The following is a 19,761-nucleotide window of genomic DNA, read 5'->3' on the forward strand; positions in this document are numbered from 1 at the left end:
TCACAGTTTCAGCAACATACGCACATATGCTGAAAGGTGATTGTCAGTGGTTCTTGTCCAAAGCAAATGGACTCATTGCTGACCCTGTACACAGAACCAATGGTTTGCTTAGCTGCTGCGGTTTCTGAAAGTAGATGCACACAAAGAATATGTGCATATGCTATGGAAACAATGTCAGCTTTTACTAGAAGCATTGTTGCTAATACAAGTATTCTGCAAAAATGCTTTATTTCAGAACTGAAATATACTTGTGCACTTTTCAGTTTTGATTGTTGGCAGAATGGTCACCTTTAAAAAATATCTGATAATTTGGGGTGCCACAGAAAATGCTATAAAATACTATAATATAAATATTAGTTATTCTATAATGAAGATAAAAAAATAAAGTTTTTTTTTATAAAGTAATTGTGATAGTGTCCCACCAGGGGTGATAATGTATTGTTATAGTATTACTAAATGGTATGGGGAATTAAAGAGTTAAATTGAAGAGGGGAGGGGTCTTTGGGGTATTTAAAAATGTTGTTATTGATTTTATAGCATGACATTATTAAGGCTTCAGTCTCAAAATCTCTGTGTTGGTAGTCTTTGGAGAACAAAGAAGCATAAAAAACAACCAAAAAAATAGCTAAGTTTCCACGAAGGATACCGAGAGAAAAATGTGTTTAATGGTTTGTTACTCGTCTATTAGGAAAATGGCTATTTACAACAACAGGTTTAAATGGTATAAACTTCCTGTTCAGTGTTTGGTGATGAACAAGGTTTCTGTCATTTAGCTGTCACTGACTTTGTTAGTATAAATAAAGATAGAGAATTGAACTGTCCTGTGTTTCTGACATTAGAATGACAAAAGGAAATCCTTCCAATTCTGAATATAAAGTTAAAAGTTTAAAGTATGTAACACATTTCTAAATTGCAAAATCACAAAGCTTTTAAATGGGGCTTCAGACTTAAAGGGGGGAGTGGAGCCGTGACATTATGACAAATTCTGCTTTCTGTAGAAAAGTTAATATTATTTTTTTTAAAAAACTATATCAATGAGTCATATGAGGGGTTGGCAAAATAATTATTTATCCCCCCTCCTTAAACCGAAACTGAACCCAAATTTTTTTCTTTCATGATTCAGACAGAGCGTGCAATTTTAAGCAACTTTCTAATTTACTCCTATTATCAAATTTTCGTCATTCTCTTGGTATGTTTATTTGAAAAGCAAGAATGTAAGCTTAGATGCCGGCCCATTTTTGGTGAACAACCTGGGTTGTCCTTGCTTATTGGACAGCACCAATAAACAAGTGCTGTCCATGCTCCTGAACCAAAAATGTGCTGGCTCCTTAGCTAAGATGCCTTTTTTCAAATAAAGATAGCAAGAGAACAAAGAAAAATTGATAATAGGAGTAAATTAGAAAGTTGCTTAAAATTGCATGCTCTATCTTAATCACGAAAGAAAAAAATTTGGTTCAGTGTCCCTTTAAGGCTAGAGCAAAAGAGATTTTACCTTTAGCAAATAGTTTTCATTATAGTAATTGTTTGTTGAAAGAGCAGAAGTGCATTACCGGGAGCTGGCTGAACATATTTGATGAGCCAATAACATAAGGCATATATGTGTAGCCACCAATCAGCACCCCCTGATTCTACCTAGGTATCCATCAACAAAGGATATTAAAAGAATAAAACAAATTAGATAATATAAATACATTTGAAAGTTGTTTAAAATCACATGTTCTATCTGAATCATGAATAAAAAAATTGGGTTCCATGTCCCTTTAAGGTTTACAAGTTATAAAGGCAAAAATGGACAAGTGATATTTTAAAAATTGCCAGTGCTATTAACTGCAAGACCCTGAGATCTGACACCCCCAGTGAAAATTCCCTAACCGCACAAAACACAAAATTCCCCTTACTGCAATAACCTGTAACACCCACAACAATTAATCCTAACTGCTATTAAATTGACATAAAACCCAAAATGCAGAGGCGTAACTAGAAACCAAAGGGCCCAGGTGCAAGAATCTAAGAAGGCCCCCCTCAACCCCCCCAAAAAAATTGAATTTGATACATATCTTTTTTTTTAACATTTAACAGAAAAAAAATGTGAATCAGATTACGTCTGCAAAAGGAGGTACCCTGTGCACACAGTCTGTGAGATGGTCTGACCACCTATTACTGTATATAGTGACACTGTTTAACCCACCAGTACTGTATATAGTGAGTCAGTGACACAGTCTGTAATCTGCCGGTGAGATGGCTGGCCTGACCCTACCCGCCCCAGTACTTTATAAAGTGACCACAGTAGTCTGTGACATGGTCCAGCCCCCCGTACTGTATATAGTGGTACTGTATAGACTGACACTGTTTAACCCCCGACCCCCATGCTGTAGTAACAAGGTCTGTAATTTTCTGGTTCCACAAACATACACACAAACACACACACATGCACATGCATAAATACACACACAGTCACATACACACACACACGCACACACACACATGCATAAATACACACACAGTCAGATACATACACACACACATACATGCATAAATACACACACAGTCACATACATACATACATACACACACACATGCATAAATACACACACAGTCACATACAAACACACACACATGCATACATGCATAAATACACACACAGTCACATACAAACATATACACACACATATACATGCATAAATACACACACAGTCACATACAAACACATACATGCATAAATACACACACAGTCACATACATACATACACACACACAGTCACATACAAACATACACACACACATACATGCATAAATATACACACAGTCACATACATACAAACATACACACACACACACACAGTCACATACAAACATACACACACACACACACATACATGCATAAATACACACACAGTCACATACATACAAACATACACACATACATGCATAAATACACACACAGTCACATACATACAAACATATACACACACAGTCACATACAAACTTACACACACATACATGCATAAATACACACACAGTCACATACAAACATACACACACATACATGCATAAATACACACACAGTCACATACAAACATACACACATACACATACATGTATAAATACACACACAGTCACATACAAACATACACACATACATGCATAAATACATACACAGTCACATACATACACACACACACATACATGCATAAATACACACACAGTCACATACATACTGTACATACACACATACATGCATAAATACACACACAGTCACATATACACACACAGTCACATACATACATACACACATACACACACACAAATAAACACCGATGGGTAAAACAGAAACACTAACCCCTGTAGTCAGAGACACTAGTGAAGCATCATGTCACACTTACATGATATCAGTGCAGGCAGTGGCAGGTCAACATTTTTTTTATAATCAACGGTATCCATATGAAAAACGTTTTTTATAAAAAAAAATTATTTTTTTTTTTTTTTTAGCTGGGCCCCCACCCTTGGGGGCCCAGTCGCAATTGCAACCTCTGCACCCCCTGTGGTTTCGCCCTGCCAAAATGTTTCTTTCGTGATTCAGATAGAACATAGTTTTAAACAACGCTCCAATTTACTTCTGTTATCAATTTACTCACTACTAATTCATCCCCTAACTGCTAGGATCATCCAACCTCTAAACCCCTAGTTAGTTCTCTTTGATGGCAAGAACCCCCACCCTAAATCCCCTGAGCCTTTTATTTAGAACAAATGTAAATACAAATAATCTTCCTATACAAGATATTAAAATCCTCCTAATTAAATAAATACAGTTAGATGTCTTCATTGCCAGGAATGTCTTCTATATTTAAGCAGGGGCTGGGCTACCAGGGTCCACTGCAGAACATTTTCTTGCCTAATATTTCAGGTATAACAAAATGTGTGCAAATTACATTGTCTTATCATTTTAAGTAATTTTACAATTAACAATTTTGTAATTTCTAAACGTGTAATTATCATAAATTAACATTTAAAATTATATTTTAGTTGTGTACATGTTTTATAAGTGTCATTTATGCTTTTTATCAATCTTGAGTGATTGTGCTTCTTCTATATATAAAGGAAAACACATTCTGAAACAGGAAAATATTCTCAATGCTGTAAACTTATTATGCAAAAATGTGTTTCTGGTGTACTGAAAACTCATGGAACCCAGAAGCTATGTTGTGAAGTAAAAAATAAAAATTACAAACCCACATGAATAGATTAGAGGTGTCTTTAAAGTCCCCATTTAAAATAACAAATAGCTCTTCTAATGAATTGAAAGTCCTGGTTCAGATAGGACATGTTGGGCTAAGAGTTTATATATCTGTCAAAATCAGATTAGGAAACTAGCACACCTTAAAACAAATTTCCACCAAAAAAGTTTAAAATAATATATAAAATATAGGTGGCGCAAAAAACTGCTGTTCCTAAGTTCAATTAAAAAATAGAAATACGCAATCCAAATAAGATGTGTTCATATGCCATACATAGGTATCTAGATGTTTTATACGATGTAACTAAGATCCTTAAAAACACAAAAATATATATACGTGTATAACAAATCGATATTTATTGTTTTACTCTTGAGTGGAAACCCCTTGGTACTTATCAAGGTAAATTAAAATAGGTAGATAAAATAAAATAGGTATTTTATCTACATATTTTTATTTACCTTGATAAGTACCAAGGGATTTCCAGTCAAGAGTAAAACGATAAATATTGATTTGTTATAAACGTATATATATTTTTGTGTTTTTAAGGATCTTAGTTACATTGTATAAAATATCTAGATACCTATGTATGGCATATGAACACATCTTATTTGGATCAGATAGGACATGTATTTCCTTCTTAATATGAGGAGAGTCCACGGCTTCATTCCTTATTTGTGGGAATGCAGAACCTGGCCACCAGGAGGAGGCAAAGACACCCTAGCCAAAGGCTTAAATACCTCCCCCACTGTCCTCATATCACAGTCATTCTTTGCCTTTCGTCACAGGAGGTTGGCAGAGAAGTGTCAGAAGATTCTAAATTGTCCCTTTGAAATGGGACTGGAGTTTTAAGTAGTCTTGTCAGCCTCTCAGTGAGAGCATTGACGAAAGTTAGAGTCTGGAGATGCAGGGAGAGTCTTTCTGCAAACCCATCCAGACTCGTATTAACAGCTCCTAAGCAATCAGTGTTGACGAGTTTCACTGCCTGCTTCCATCACTCAAGTCCATGTCAGGAGCGATGCTACAAGACTGTCAAACTTGAGAGGCTGTGTTTCTGTTCCACGGCATAGATTCCGGTAAGATCGTTTCATTTATTAATACACACATGATAACGCAAGAAGACAGGGTCACAGTGTGGCTCCTTTTATCTGTATCGAATCAAGGGTTAATATCTCCTGAGGGAGGATTATTGAACAGTGGGGATTGATCTCATAAATTTTTATTTGATTATACTGAGTCATATGTAAGATGGTTTCTGAGGCTCATAGGCTGAGGTTGGAACATACAGGTTACTTCAGTGGTGCAGCTTTACAAGCTTGGGGCACTTTTCCTTAGCGGAGGCGGTCCTAGGTTGTGCACCATGTGACTGGGTGTGGTCGTAGTTTCACTTCCTACTCTGACCGTGCTGGTTATTGGAGAGAAGCGGTTTTCTCTGTGTGCCTGGGTCATAGGAGGTGGTGAGTGCCCCAGTCATTGGGTGTATAAAGGTGCCTTTTTTATATTTATATTGTTATATTAGGACATAGCCCATAGCTATGGAGGACTCTGATGTTTTAGTGGGTACTCCCTCTATACCTAAGACTAGTGCCTGTTTATATTGTGAGGAGGCCGAGGTATACCCGCCCTCTCAATTATGTTCCTCATGCCTAGAAAGAGTGATTATGTCAAAGAAGGTTAACATGTTTAATACCACTGAGCCTTCCACCTCTGAGGGGTCCCCGTCCCGTGAGGTGCACACCCTGCTTTCATCTCCTAATTCACATGCAGTTTCCCATAGCACGCCTGATCCTCCATCTGGAGGAAGCCTTTTACCTCCAGACTTAACTGAGCAGTTACAAACTGCGGTGTCTGTGGCCATTAGTGCTTTACCTCGCCCTGCTAAGCGCAAGCGAAAGGTCAAATATTGCTATCCTTTCCAGTGGTCATCATCCAGTTTATTGGCTATAGCTGATAGATAATTGTCTGATGATGAAGTTCTTTCTGATACTTCAGAGTGTGAACTTTCTGGGTCGGAATCGACTGCCTATAAGACTCCGATTGCGGAGGAACCAGATTTTAGATTTAGGATGGAGCGCTTGGGCTTTCTTTTAAAGGATGTTTTGGCTACCTTAGAGGTTCCAAAGGCCAAACTGCCTGATGAATCTTCAATTCCTAAACTGGATAGAGTTTACAAAGACATTGTTGTTCCTCAGACTTTCCCTGTTCCTGGAAAGATGGCAAACATTATTAGAGAATGAATAGGAGAGGATTGGTTCTTCCTTCACCCCTCACCTACTTTTAAGAAATTGTTCCCGGTTCTGGACTCTCAATTGGAGTTGTGGGGTTCTGTCCCTAAGGTGGATAGCGCTGTATCCACGCTTGCAAAGCGCACTACTATTCCACTGGAGGATTGTTCGTCATTCAAAGAGCCCATGGATATAAAGATGGAAACTCTGTTAAGAAATATGTTTCAACATGCGGGATATTTATTTCAACCAGCAGCGGCAGTTACCGCGGTTGCGGGAGCGGCTACCTACTGGTGTGACTACTTATCAGAATTGATTGAGGTGGAAGGTCCCCTCGATATTATTCTTGATAGAATTAAGGCTTTAAGAGTCACTAATTCTTTTATTTGTGATGCGAATATGCAAATTATTAGTTTAAATGCTAAAACTGCTGGATTTTCTGTTCAGGCCCGCCGGGCTCTGTGGCTGAAGTCTTGGTCTGCGAACTTGACTTCCAAGTCCAGAAAACTTTCCCTTCCATTTAAGGGTAAGATTTTGTTTGGTCCAGGCCTGGACTCCATTATCTCCACGGTTACTGGGGGCAATGGCGCCTTCCTACCACAAGATAAAAAGAACAGATCTAAGGAACAACCTAATAATTTTTGTTCCTTTTTGTTCTGACAAATCCCAGCATCAGCAATCCTCCGCTAAGACCGAGCAACCTAAGACTTGGAAGCCGGCTCAGTCCTGGAATAAGTCCAAGCTGAGCAAGAAACCCACAGAGACTAAATCAGCATGAAGGGGTCGCCCCCGATCGTCTATGGATCAGGTAGGGGCAGACTTTCGCTCTTCTCAGAAGCTTGGTTTAGGGATGTGCAGGATCCTTGGGTCCTGGAGGTCATTGCTCAGAGTTACAGAATTGGGTTCAAGTCTCTTCCACCCAAGGGCATATTCCTCCTCTCAAGTCTGTCATCAAAACCAGAGAAGAGAGAGGCCTTTCTGGTTTGCGTCCGGGATCTGTCCTATTTAGGAGTCATTGTCCCGGTTCCCATAGAGAAACGAGGCTTGGGATACTACGCAAACCTTTTTGTGGTTCCCAAAAAAGGAGGGAACGTTCCGTCCAATTCTGGACCTAAAGTGCTTAAACAAGTTTCTGAACGTCTCTTTGTTCAAGATGGAGACAATAAGGTCTATCCTTCCCTTAGTTCAAAAAGGACAGTTCATGACCACTATAGATCTGAAGGATGCTTACCTTCATGTCCCAATCCACAGGGAACACTTTCAGTTCCTAAGGTTTGCCTTCCTGGACCAGCACTTCCAGTTTATTGCTCTTCCGTTTGGCCTAGCTACTGCCCCAAGAATTTTCACGAAGGTTCTGGGGGCTCTCTTGGCCGTGGCCAGAACCCAGGACATTGCAGTAGCACCTTACTTGGACGATATTCTGGTACAAGCACCATCCTTTCATCTAGCGGAAGAACATTCAGAATCTATTCTCTCTCTTCTTCTTTCTTATGGATGGAAGATAAACTTAGAAAATAGTTCTTTTATTTCAAGCACCAGGGTAGAACTAGCGCTCCTCCTTGGAGTTTAAATCTTGAGCCTATGCATGTAGTTGACATTAAATTACTGTCTTGGAAGGTTCTTTTCTACTGGCCATTGCTTCGGCGCGCAGAGTCTCTGAAATGGCTGCCTTGCAATGTGAGCCTCCTTACCTAGTATTTCATGCTGATAAGGCTGTTCTTCATACTGGGTTAGGTTTTCTTCCTAAGGTTTTTGCAGATCGCAACATCAATCAGGAGATTGTGGTTCGTTCCTTGTGTCCTAATCCTTCTTCTTCGAAGGAATGGTTACTTCATAATTTGGATGTGGTTCGGGCCTTGAAGTTCTATCTTCAGGCTACGAAGGAATTTAGACAGACTTCTTATTTGTTTGTTGTCTATTCGGGGAAGCGTAGGGGGCAAAAGGCCTCGTCCACTTCCTTATCTTTTTGGTTGAGGAGCATTATTCGCTTAGCTTATGAGACAGTGGGACATAAGCCTCCTCAGAGAATTAAGGCAAATTCAACTAGAGCAGTGGCTTCCTCTTGAGCCTTCAAGATTGAGGCCTCTATGGATCAGATTTGTAGGGCAGCTACCTGGTCTTAATTACATGCCTTTTCTAAATTTTACAAGTTTGACGTTTTTGCTTGGGCTGAAGCAGTTTTTGGGAGAAAGGTTTTGCAGGCTGTGGTGCCCTCAGAATAGGGTCCGCTTCCTTTTTTTGCCCTCCCGTTCATTCAGTGTCCACTGGAGCTTGGGTATATGTTTCCCACAAGTAAGGAATGAAGCCGTGGACTCTCCTCATATTAAGAAGGAAAGCATAAATTATGCTTACCAGATAATTTCCTTTCCTTCTGTATGAGGAGAGTCCATGGCCCCTGCCCGTATTCTCCGAAGGGTGGACCTAAATTTTGTTTTTTGTTCTTCTGGCACCATTTATACCCTGATATTTCACCTACTTTTCCTTGTTTTCTTGGCAGAATGACTGGGATATGAGGGAAGTGGGGGAGGTATATAAGCCTTTGGCTGGTTTGTCTTTGCCTCCTCCTGGTGGACAGGTTCTGTATTCCCACAAGTAAGGAATGAAGCCGTGGACTCTCCTCATACAGAAGGAGAGGAAATTATCTGGTAAGCATAATTTATGTTTTTTAAGAGACAATTTAATTCTGTTATCAAATTTGCTTTGGTTCTCTTGGTAACCTTTTGTTGATAAGCATACCTAGGTAGGCTCGGAAGCATCAATGCACTACTGTGAACTATCTGGTAATTTGCTTACTATATACCACTTGTCATTGGCTCACAAGATGTGTTCAGCTAGCTCCCAATTGCTGCTCTGGAGCTCAATCTATGTGTTTCACCTCTGCTTCAGAGTTAAACACATAGTTATATACAAAGCAGCGATAATAAAACTGTTATGTCCCTGTAATGATACTGAATAGACAATATTACTATGTTATGCTTCACAGTCATAGAGGATTCATTATTTTGCTTAGCTTTTTACAGAAAATAATCTAAACTGTCTCACAGTGTGAAAAGTTTGTAACAAAATATTTTGTGACTGTGTTTTAATGACAGCTCTGAGAACCACAGGAGAGTCCTATGATGTAATCGATATGTTTGCCAGTAATTGTTTTGCATTTTCTTGCTCTAACAGCTTGTGCAAAGAATTAACTCAATCTACAGCGCAAAACGCGGCAAGAAGAGGTTAAAGAAGCTTTCCATGTCAAATATTGAGACATCATCCTTACGAGGTACTAAGATCATACAGACTGCATTGCACGTCTGACAGGTATAATCATTTAAGGGACATAAAGGTCAAAATGAAAATGTTCTTGGGTGTACTTTCATTTTAAATAAAAATATTTTTACAATATACTTCATTAGCAAAAAGGCCTCTTTTTAGAAAAATGAGTGGTTCAGCGACATACACACATATGCTGTGAGCACCCCGTGCACTAGCTTTCAAACACCACACCTGGTCAGAGAGTCAGCGGAGGTTTGTAAGATAGTGATACATATTAAGACTTTGCTGATACTATACACAGCACTGACTGCTCTCTGAGCAGGTGTTGAATTTGAATGCTGGGGCACAGGACACTAAAAGCATATGTGCCTATATCAATAAAACTGTAATACATTTTAACTAGGAGCATTTTTTGCTACAAGTTTGTTGCAAAAAGGATCATATTCAAACTTTAAAGGGACATTAAACACTAAATACATGCTAGATAAAATGATGCATTCAAAGAAGATATCAGTCCATGAGTAACATGTAGATGTATTTTTTAAAGTTTCATTAGTTGTTTAAAAAGTGACAAAATAAGTGTAAAGTTTTAGTGTCTATAAAACACTGGGAGCTGCCATGTTGTAACTTGTGTTACCTTCTCTGCTGTGGCCAATTAGGGTCAGTTATAAATAGGTCACTAGAGTGTGCAGCCAATGGTTGTGCTGGATTTAACAGTGTTCTGCACTTCCATTTCTAACAGGAGCTGTAAAGCTCACAATTTCAGAATGGAATTACAGGCAAAGAGGGCAAAATAAATAATGAAAGTATATTGCAGAGTTGTTTTATATATACAATTTATCATTTTATATTACCATCTCAAAGTGTTTAATGTCCCTTTAAATACACTTGTGCACCTTTCATTTTTGACCATTATGTCCCTTTAAATATTTCTCACTGTAAAATGAAATCAGTTGTTCAGTATAAAACGCGTCTTACTCGCAGTTTAAAGAAATTGAGCAGCCTCCATCTCTTCCTTTACCTTACAGTGTTGACCTCTTGTTGTAGCCCAGACACTTTCAGCTTTGAAACATTAGCAAATAACTTTAATAATGCCTTGTACGTGGTGCACCTATATATCTGTACTAAAGACAAATGCTTCTAAATGCCTCTTGCTTGCTTGTCCCACACTCCCTAGACAATAAACTAATTCTGTAATCTGCCAATGCTGCAAATAACCTTAATAATGCCTTGTACTAGGGGTCGATTTATCAAAGGCTTCGCAAGCCTTTCAACCCCATACGACTGCAGGTTCTCACGAGAACCTGCACACTGTATTTAACAAGCAGCGGTCATCAGACCGCTGTTTTCCTAAACTTTCGCCACCTCCTCCCCGGTATAGTCCGACCAGGATGATTGACAGCTCCTGTCCGCGCTTGATTGGCTGTGTGCGGGCAGGGGGCGGGATTGCACACAAGCGCAAAATAGTGCTCGTGTGCAATGCTAAATTCCGCCAGGGGAATTCAACCCGCCAGAGGCAAGATGCAGCAGACAGGGAGCGTATGTGCGTCCCTGTCCACCTCAGCTTGATAAATCGCCCCCTTAGTGCACCTATATATATCTGTACTGAAGACAAACACTTTTTTGTGTAAACCCTGTGCTTGTCTCACACTCCCTAGACAATAAACTAATTCTGTAATCTTTCAGTGCTGCAAAAAAACATAATAATGCCTTGTATTTAGTGCACCTATATATCTGTACTGAAGACAAATGCTTTTGTGTAAACCTTGTGCTTGTCTCACACTCCCTAGACAATAAACTAATTCTGTAATCTGCCAGTGCTGCAAAAAAACATAATAATGCCTTGTATTTAGTGCACCTATATATATCTGTACTGAAGACAAACGCTTCTAAATGCCTCTTGCTTTTTTGTAAACCCTGTGTTTATCTCACACTCCCTAGACAATAAACTGACTCTGTAATCTGTCAGTGCTGCAAATAAAACAGGTTTGGGCTTTTTGCAGCATTTGGAAAACCCATGTTACAGATATTGCTTTTTATCTTCTATAGGGAGTGTGAGACAAAGTGGCGTTAGTTCCACATCTAAATATTACAACTATTGCTTCTAGGTATCCCTTTCAACAAAGGATATTAGGAGAATAAAACAAATGAGATAATCTAAATAAATTTGAAAGTTGTTTAAAATCACATGTTCTATCTAAATCATGAAGAAAAGGTTATAGAGGCAAAAATGAACACGATTTATGTCCTTTTAATAGCAGTTAGGATTAATTGTTGAGGGGGGTTACAGGCCATTGCAGTAAGGGGAATTTTGTGTGTTGTGCGGTTTGGGAATTTTCACTGGGGGTGTCAGATCTCAGGGTATTGCAGTTAATAGCACTGGCATTTTTTTTAAAACATCACCTGTATTTTCTAGTAGACAAATCCCTCCTAAATAAATGTGACATTTGTCTGTATAGTCAGGTGATCACTGTGGTAACAGCAAACAACTTGCAACACCTCCTGTACTGCACAATGAGACCTCTCTAATCTATATTATAGCCCCCAAAATCCCATATGGGCTTCCATTGATGACAATTTAGCAAATTGATACAGTAACAGAAGTGGTCACTTGGCCATTTTCAATATTGTTTACTAAAATATAAACAAAAATATACAGTTTTTGGCGCAGCTGTCTCACATGCTATGAAATAATAATGGTATATTGTAAATCTGCTGGGCCCCTGAAAAAAAAATATTTATATAATTTGTGTGGGTCACTTACTGAAATTTGACTTAAGGGGACAGTATACACTCATTTTCATATAACTGCATGTTATAGACACTACTATAAAGAATAAGATGCACAGATACTGATATAAAAATCCAGTATAAAATGGTTTAAAAACGTACTTAGAAGCTTTCAGTTTAGCTCCGTTGAAAAGGCAGTTGGAAAGCCCACTGCAAGTGGGAAATAAGACACTCCCCCCTCCCCCTTCTTTTGCATATGAAAAGACCCTTTACACAAACAGGAGCAAGCTGGAGAAGGTAGCTGACGGTATTCAAATAAAACTTTGGGGCTTGGTTAGGAGTCTGAAAATCAGAGCAATGTTATTTAAAAATAAGCAAAATTAAACATTTTTTTTTTAAAAAAAACGTCATGGGCTATATAAATAGATCATCAACAAAACATTTATGCAAAGAAAAAATGAGTGTATAATGTCCCTTTAAAGTAGCAAAAAAGCTAAAAATTGGCTCAGCACTGGGGTGACAAAAGGTTTATTAGCTAAAGACTTAAAGGGATTATCTGTCTTATAAAACAATAAAAATTCTGCTGTAGACTGTCTCTTTATTACCCATTTCCCAGTTTTGCACACAAACACTGTTATATTAATACACTTTTTACCTCTTATTACCTTGTATCTAAGCCTCTTCTGACAGCCCCCTGATCACATGACTTTTTATTTATTATCTATTGACTTGCATTTTAGCCAATTAGTGCTGTGTTGTGCTGACTCTTAAAGGGTGTGAGCACAATGTTATCTATATGGCTCACATTAATTCACAGTCTCCTGTTGTGAAAAGCTAATAAAAAAGCATGTGATAAGAGGCTGCCTGTAGCGGCTTAGAAACAGAGAGAAATTTAGAGGTTTAAATGTTATAAAGTATATTAATATAACAATGTTAGTTGTGCAAACCTGGGGAATGGGTAGTAAAGGCAATTTTAGTGTTGACTGTCCCTTTAAGGACATATTGTTAGAATACATGATTACCTGCTTCTACAAGTTACAGTCTAGCTTTTTTCTTCCCTTTCTTTAGATGAAAACAGCGAGAGCGAGAGTGATTCTGATGACAGATTTAAAGGTAACATGCACTTTCTAAAGCACTGAGTATTTGTTAGTCCTTATTCCATTTACCAAAAGCTGTGTCTGAACTAAAGATAAAGGGGCATATTTATCAAAGTGCGAGCGGACATGATACGATGTAGCGTATCATGTCTGCTGCACATCAATAAATGCCAAAAGCATACGCTCTCTGCATTTATTATTGCACAAGCAGTTAACCAGAACTGCTTGTGCAATACCGCCCCCTGCAGATTTGTGGCCAATCAGCCCAATCAGATTTGATCGGGTTGATTTCTGTCCGCCGCCTCATAGTAGGCGGATAAGTTATGGAGTAGCGGTCTTTAGCAGCTTCATAACTTCTGTTTTTCCGGCGAGCCTGAAGGCTCGACGGAAACAAGGGGCATCAAGATCCTTTCGGAGCTTGATAATTCGGCTCCAAACACTTAAACTGACAGTAAATACTTCTTGTTTTTGTGTAAAATTGTTTTTTTGTCCCTTGCCCCCTAGAGAAGCCAAAAAGCAAAAACTAACCTCTGTTTTCAAAATGCTGCAAATTGCCTAAACCATCTATTTGATTTAAAGTATTTGCCGGTTACAGACTTTTTGGGGCCTTTAATCCAAAAGTAATTGGTGTTTAATGTTCTTTTAAAAGTGCTAAATTCCTGGTTTAAGCAGTAGAGGAAATATAGGGGTTATTATTTCAGGCTCTCTGAGGAAATGTGATTGGTGACACAGGAAACGCATCACATCTTTCCACTTGGTATGACATGGGAATGAATAAGATGTATATACTTTGTCTACAATAAATTATATACTTTTTACCTGCACCAAACCAAAGTGATGTCTGCGTTTTTCCTTACATTTGTAGAGAGTTGTTTGTTGCACACATGAGCTGCATATTATTTTATAGATGGTGACTCACTTATCAAAATAGCAAGTTAAGTGGGTGCTTTTGCTTAGATATAAGGGAGAGAAAAAACTCTCCCAGATCCTTATGGATACAGGCAGCAAGTCAGTTAGGATCATTGATACAGGCCGCAAGTCAGTTAGGATAATGGATACAGACAGCAAGTCAGTTAGGATCATTGATACAGGCCGCAAGTCAGTTAGGATAATGGATACAGGCACCAAGTCAGTTAGGATAATGGATACAGGCACCAAGTCAGTTAGGATAATGAATACAGGCAGTGAGTCAGTTAGGATCATGGATACAGGCAGTGAGTCAGTTAGGATCATGGATACAGACAGTGAATCAGTTAGGATAATGGATACAGGCACCAAGTCAGTTAGGATAATGGATACAGGCAGTGAGTCACTTAGGATAATGGATACAGGCACCAAGTCAGTTAGGATAATGGATACAGGCAGTGAGTCAGTTAGTATCATGGACACAGGCAGTGACTCAGTTATGATCATGGATACAGGCAGCAAGTCAGTTAGGATAATGGATACAGACAGCAAGTCAGTTAGGATCATTGATACAGGCCGCAAGTCATTTAGGATCATGGATACAGGCAGTGTGTCAGTTAGGATCATGGATACAGACAGTGAATCAGTTAGGATAATGGATACAGGCACCAAGTCAGTTAGGATAATGGATACAGACAGCAAGTCAGTTAGGATCATGGATACAGGCAGTGACTGAGTTAGAATCATGGATACAGGCAGCAAGTCAGTTAGAATAATGGATACAGGCAGCAAGTCAGTTAGAATAATGGATACAGACAGCAAGTCAGTTAGGATCATTGATACAGGCCGCAAGTCAAGATAATGGATACAGGCACCAAGTCAGTGAGGATAATGGATACAGGCAGCAAGTCAGTTAGGATCATGGGTACAGGCAGTGAGTCAGTTAGGATCATGGATACAGACAGTGAGTCAGTTAGGATCATGGATACAGGCAGCAAATCAGTTAGGAATGGATACATGCAGTGAGTCAGTTAGGATCATGGATACAGGCAGCAAGTCAGTTAGGAATGGATACAGGCAGTGAGTCAGTTAGGATCATGGATACGGGCATCAAATCAGTTAGGAATGGATACAGGCAGTGAGTCAGTTAGGATAATGGATACAGGCAGCAAGTCAGTTAGGATCATGGATACAGGCAGTGAGTCAGTTAGGATCATGGATACAGACAGTGAGTCAGTTAGGATCATGGATACAGGCACCAAATCAGTTAGGAATGGATACATGCAGCGAATCAGTTAGGATCAAGGATACATACATTTGCTTTAAATACCAGCTGCATCTTGATTTGATTTAAAACCCCAATTTTTTCTTTCATGACTCAGATAGAGCATGTAATTTTTAACAACTATAAAATATACTTCTATCATTTAATTTGTTTTGTTTCTTGGTATCCTTTTTTCAAAAACATACCTAGGTAGGCTAAGGAGTGCTTATTGGTGGCTGCACATGTATGCCTCATGTTATTTGCTTACACATGTGCATTGCTGTTTCTTCAATGAAGGATACCAAGAGAGGCGTAAGGCCAACCTAAAATTAATTAAAGGAACAAAAAAATCGGAGTTAAACTTTCATGTTTCAGACATATTGTTACAAATTACATTGTCCTTTATTGAAGAGCATACTTAGGTAGGCTCAGGGGTGTGCATGCGTCTGGAGCACTAGGCTGTGTACACTCTTCAACAAAGGATACCAAGAGAACTAATGAAATGATCTCTCTCAGAATCAAGAACGTTTAAATGTGATTTTCATGTCCTTTTGAGTAGTTTTAGATTCTAGACAAGATGTGTCTTCTGCTTCTGACAAAATTAATAGTTTTGGTTTGTTTCTTTCCCTGTTATATAATGATGGAAAATGTTTTAGGTGGGGCTCAGTCTTTTGTGCTTTTTAGTTGATTGTAACACACTGATAACTATAAACTAAATTGTTACAACTGTTAGAGTTACATCGTATGATTGACCTTTAAGCCAGGATATGTGAGTGTAATATTAGTATCTGTTTTGCATCCGCCTAATGGATTAGAGCCCATAAAGGGACAGTCTACTACAGAACTGTTATTGTTTAAAATATAGATAACCTTTCCCTAGTTTTGCACAACCAACACGGTTATATTAATGCACTTCCCCCTTATTTCAGTTCTTTTGACAGACTTGCAATTTAGCCAATCAGCACTGACTCATAGGTAAATCCACAGGAGTGAGCACAATGCTATCTATATGGCACACATGAACTAGCACTGTCTAGCTGTGAAAAACTGTCCAAATGCAATGAGATAAGAAGTGGCCTTCAAGGGCTTAGAAATTATCATATGAACCTACCTAGGTTTAGCTTTCAATAAAGAATACCAAGAGGTCAAAGCAAATTTGATGATAAAAGTACATTGGAAAGTTGTTGAAAAAATTGCATGCCCTCTCTGAAACATGAAAGTATAATTTTGATTGGACTTTAAAGGGACATTAAGCCCCATATTTTTCTTTCATTATTCAGACAGAACGTACAATTTTAAACAACTTTCCAATTTACTTCTATTATAAAATTTTCTTCATTTTCTTGTTAGCCTTTGTTGAAAAGCATGATCGTGACAATGTTATACATTAGCAGAACACTAGATGGAAGTACTAGTTCCTGTTATGAGTGACATCTGCGTTTCTACTCAAATACACTCACAACAGAAGCATCTGACAGAAGCACTTTTAATCCATACTGCACTGTGACTATAGTGAATATATCAAGCAAATGCACATAGAGAGTAAACAACTGGTTAATGTAATCAGCTGGTAATGTTAGTAAACAATATATTAGCATCAGGAAACCACACGCTTTGCCTGTACAAGGTCATGAGGGACCCGCTATGCCAGTCATAAGCTCAGAGTGAATGCTGCCCGCCTGCCGGCTGGGTATATAATGCGGGCACAGAGCAGGGTTAAAGCTTGGTTAACACTGTATAATATGATAAATAGAAAAGCTTGCGACTTACTGTGATACAGCAACCAGTGTGCGCCTCTGAGGGCCGCCATGTTTATGTAAAGTGGAAGCATTCCCTTAGTTAGTGTTCTGCTGCTGTCAGATGAGAAGGGCTCCTTCCCCTACTGCTTGTTTTGCTGGCCCAGTACAGGCATTGGACTGTAACCTGAGCACAACACACATATGGGCTGGACAAGAGGTTGGCATTGTATAAGGAAGCACCCACTGTGTGTGACTGGTATAGATAGACACGCTATGCTGGGAACACCTACTGCGTGTGACTGCTATATACACACTATGCTGGGAACACCTACTGCGTGTGACTGCTATATACACGTTATGCTGGGAACACCTACTGCGTGTGACTGCTATATACAGACTATGCTGGGAACACCTACTGTGTGTGACTGCTATATACACACTATAATAGGAACACCCACTGTGTGTGACTGGTATAGACACGCTATGCTGGGAACACCTACTGCGTGTGACTGGTATAGACACGCTATGCTGGGAACACCTACTGCGTGTGACTGCTATATACACACTATGCTGGGAACACCTACTGCGTGTGACTGCTATATACACGCTATGCTGGGAACACCTACTGCGTGTGACTGCTATATACACGCTATGCTGGCTACACCTACTGCGTGTGACTGCTATATACACGCTATGCTGGGAACACCTACTGCGTGTGACTGCTATATACACGCTATGCTGGGAACACCTACTGCGTGTGACTGCTATATACACGCTATGCTGGGAACACCTACTGCGTGTGACTGCTATATACACGCTATGCTGGGAACACCTACTGCGTGTGACTGCTATATACACGCTATGCTGGGAACACCTACTGCGTGTGACTGCTATATACACACTATGCTGGGAACACCTACTGCATGTGACTGCTATATACACGCTATGCTGGGAACACCTACTGCGTGTGACTGCTATATACACGCTATGCTGGGAACACCTACTGCGTGTGACTGCTATATACACACTATAATAGGAACACCCACTGTGTGTGACTGGTATAGATAGACATGCTATGCTGGGAACACCTACTGCGTGTGACTGCTATATACACGCTATGCTGGGAACACCTACTATGTGTGACTGCTATATACACACTATGCTGGGAACACCTACTACGTGTGACTGCTATATACACACTATGCTGGGAACACCTACTGCGTGAGACTGGTATATACACACTAAAATGGGAACACCTACTGCATGTGACTGCTATATACACACTATAATAGTAACACCCACTGTGTGTGACTGGTATAGATAGACACGCTATGCTGGGAACACCTACTGCGTGTGACTGCTATATACACACTATGCTGGGAACACCTACTGCGTGTGACTGCTATATACACACTATGCTGGGAACACCTACTACGTGTGACTGCTATATACACACTATGCTGGGAACACCTACTGCGTGTGACTGCTATATACACGCTATGCTGGGAACACCTACTGCGTGAGACTGCTATATACACACTATAATGGGAACACCTACTGCATGTGACTGCTATATACACACTATAATAGGAACACCCACTGTGTGTGACTGGTATAGATAGACATGCTATGCTGGGAACACCTACTGCGTGTGACTGCTATATACACACTATGCTGGGAACACCTACTGTGTGTGACTGCTATATACACACTATGCTTGGAACACCTACTGCATGTGACTGCTATATACACACTATAATGGGAACACCTACTGCGTGTGACTGCTATATACACACTATAATGGGAACACCTACTACGTGTGACTGCTATATACACGCTATGCTGGGAACACCTATTGCGTGTGACTGCTATATACACACTATAATGGGAACACCTACTACGTGTGACTGCTATATACACACTATGCTGGGAACACCTACTGCATGTGACTGCTATATACACACTATGCTGGGAACACCTACTGCGTGTGACTGCTATATACACACTATAATGGGAACACCTACTGCGTGTGACTGCTATATACACACTATGCTGGGAACACCTACTGCGTGTGACTGCTATATACACACTATGCTGGGAACACCTACTGCGTGTGACTGCTATATACACACTATAATGGGAACACCCACCCCATGATTGATATGTACACAATTTGCTGAGTGGTTGCTGGTATCATTTGTGAACTGTTCCCATTGAGTGACTGGTTTACAAAGTTTTTTCAGAACGTTTACAGTTCTGGGCTGGTGTCATAGCTACCCTAGGTGAAGGCGCATTGCGTGTAAGAGA

General features: G+C 39.5%; 1 protein-coding gene across 3 annotated transcripts in view; it reads left to right on the forward strand.

Moving 5' to 3' along the window:
* The window catches only part of DENND2B (DENN domain containing 2B), an 804,449-nt gene that overhangs the window by 584,975 nt on the left and 199,713 nt on the right, over positions 1-19,761 (forward strand). For all 3 annotated transcript variants that reach the window (XM_053720608.1, XM_053720607.1, XM_053720609.1), the window contains 2 exons: positions 9,629-9,725; positions 13,517-13,561. In XM_053720608.1, the coding sequence (XP_053576583.1) occupies positions 9,629-9,725; positions 13,517-13,561 (142 nt within the window). The remainder of the gene's footprint in view (positions 1-9,628; positions 9,726-13,516; positions 13,562-19,761) is intronic.

The sequence above is a fragment of the Bombina bombina genome, chromosome 7 (genome assembly GCF_027579735.1).
Source record: "Bombina bombina isolate aBomBom1 chromosome 7, aBomBom1.pri, whole genome shotgun sequence".
NCBI classification, from domain to species: Eukaryota; Metazoa; Chordata; class Amphibia; order Anura; family Bombinatoridae; genus Bombina; species Bombina bombina.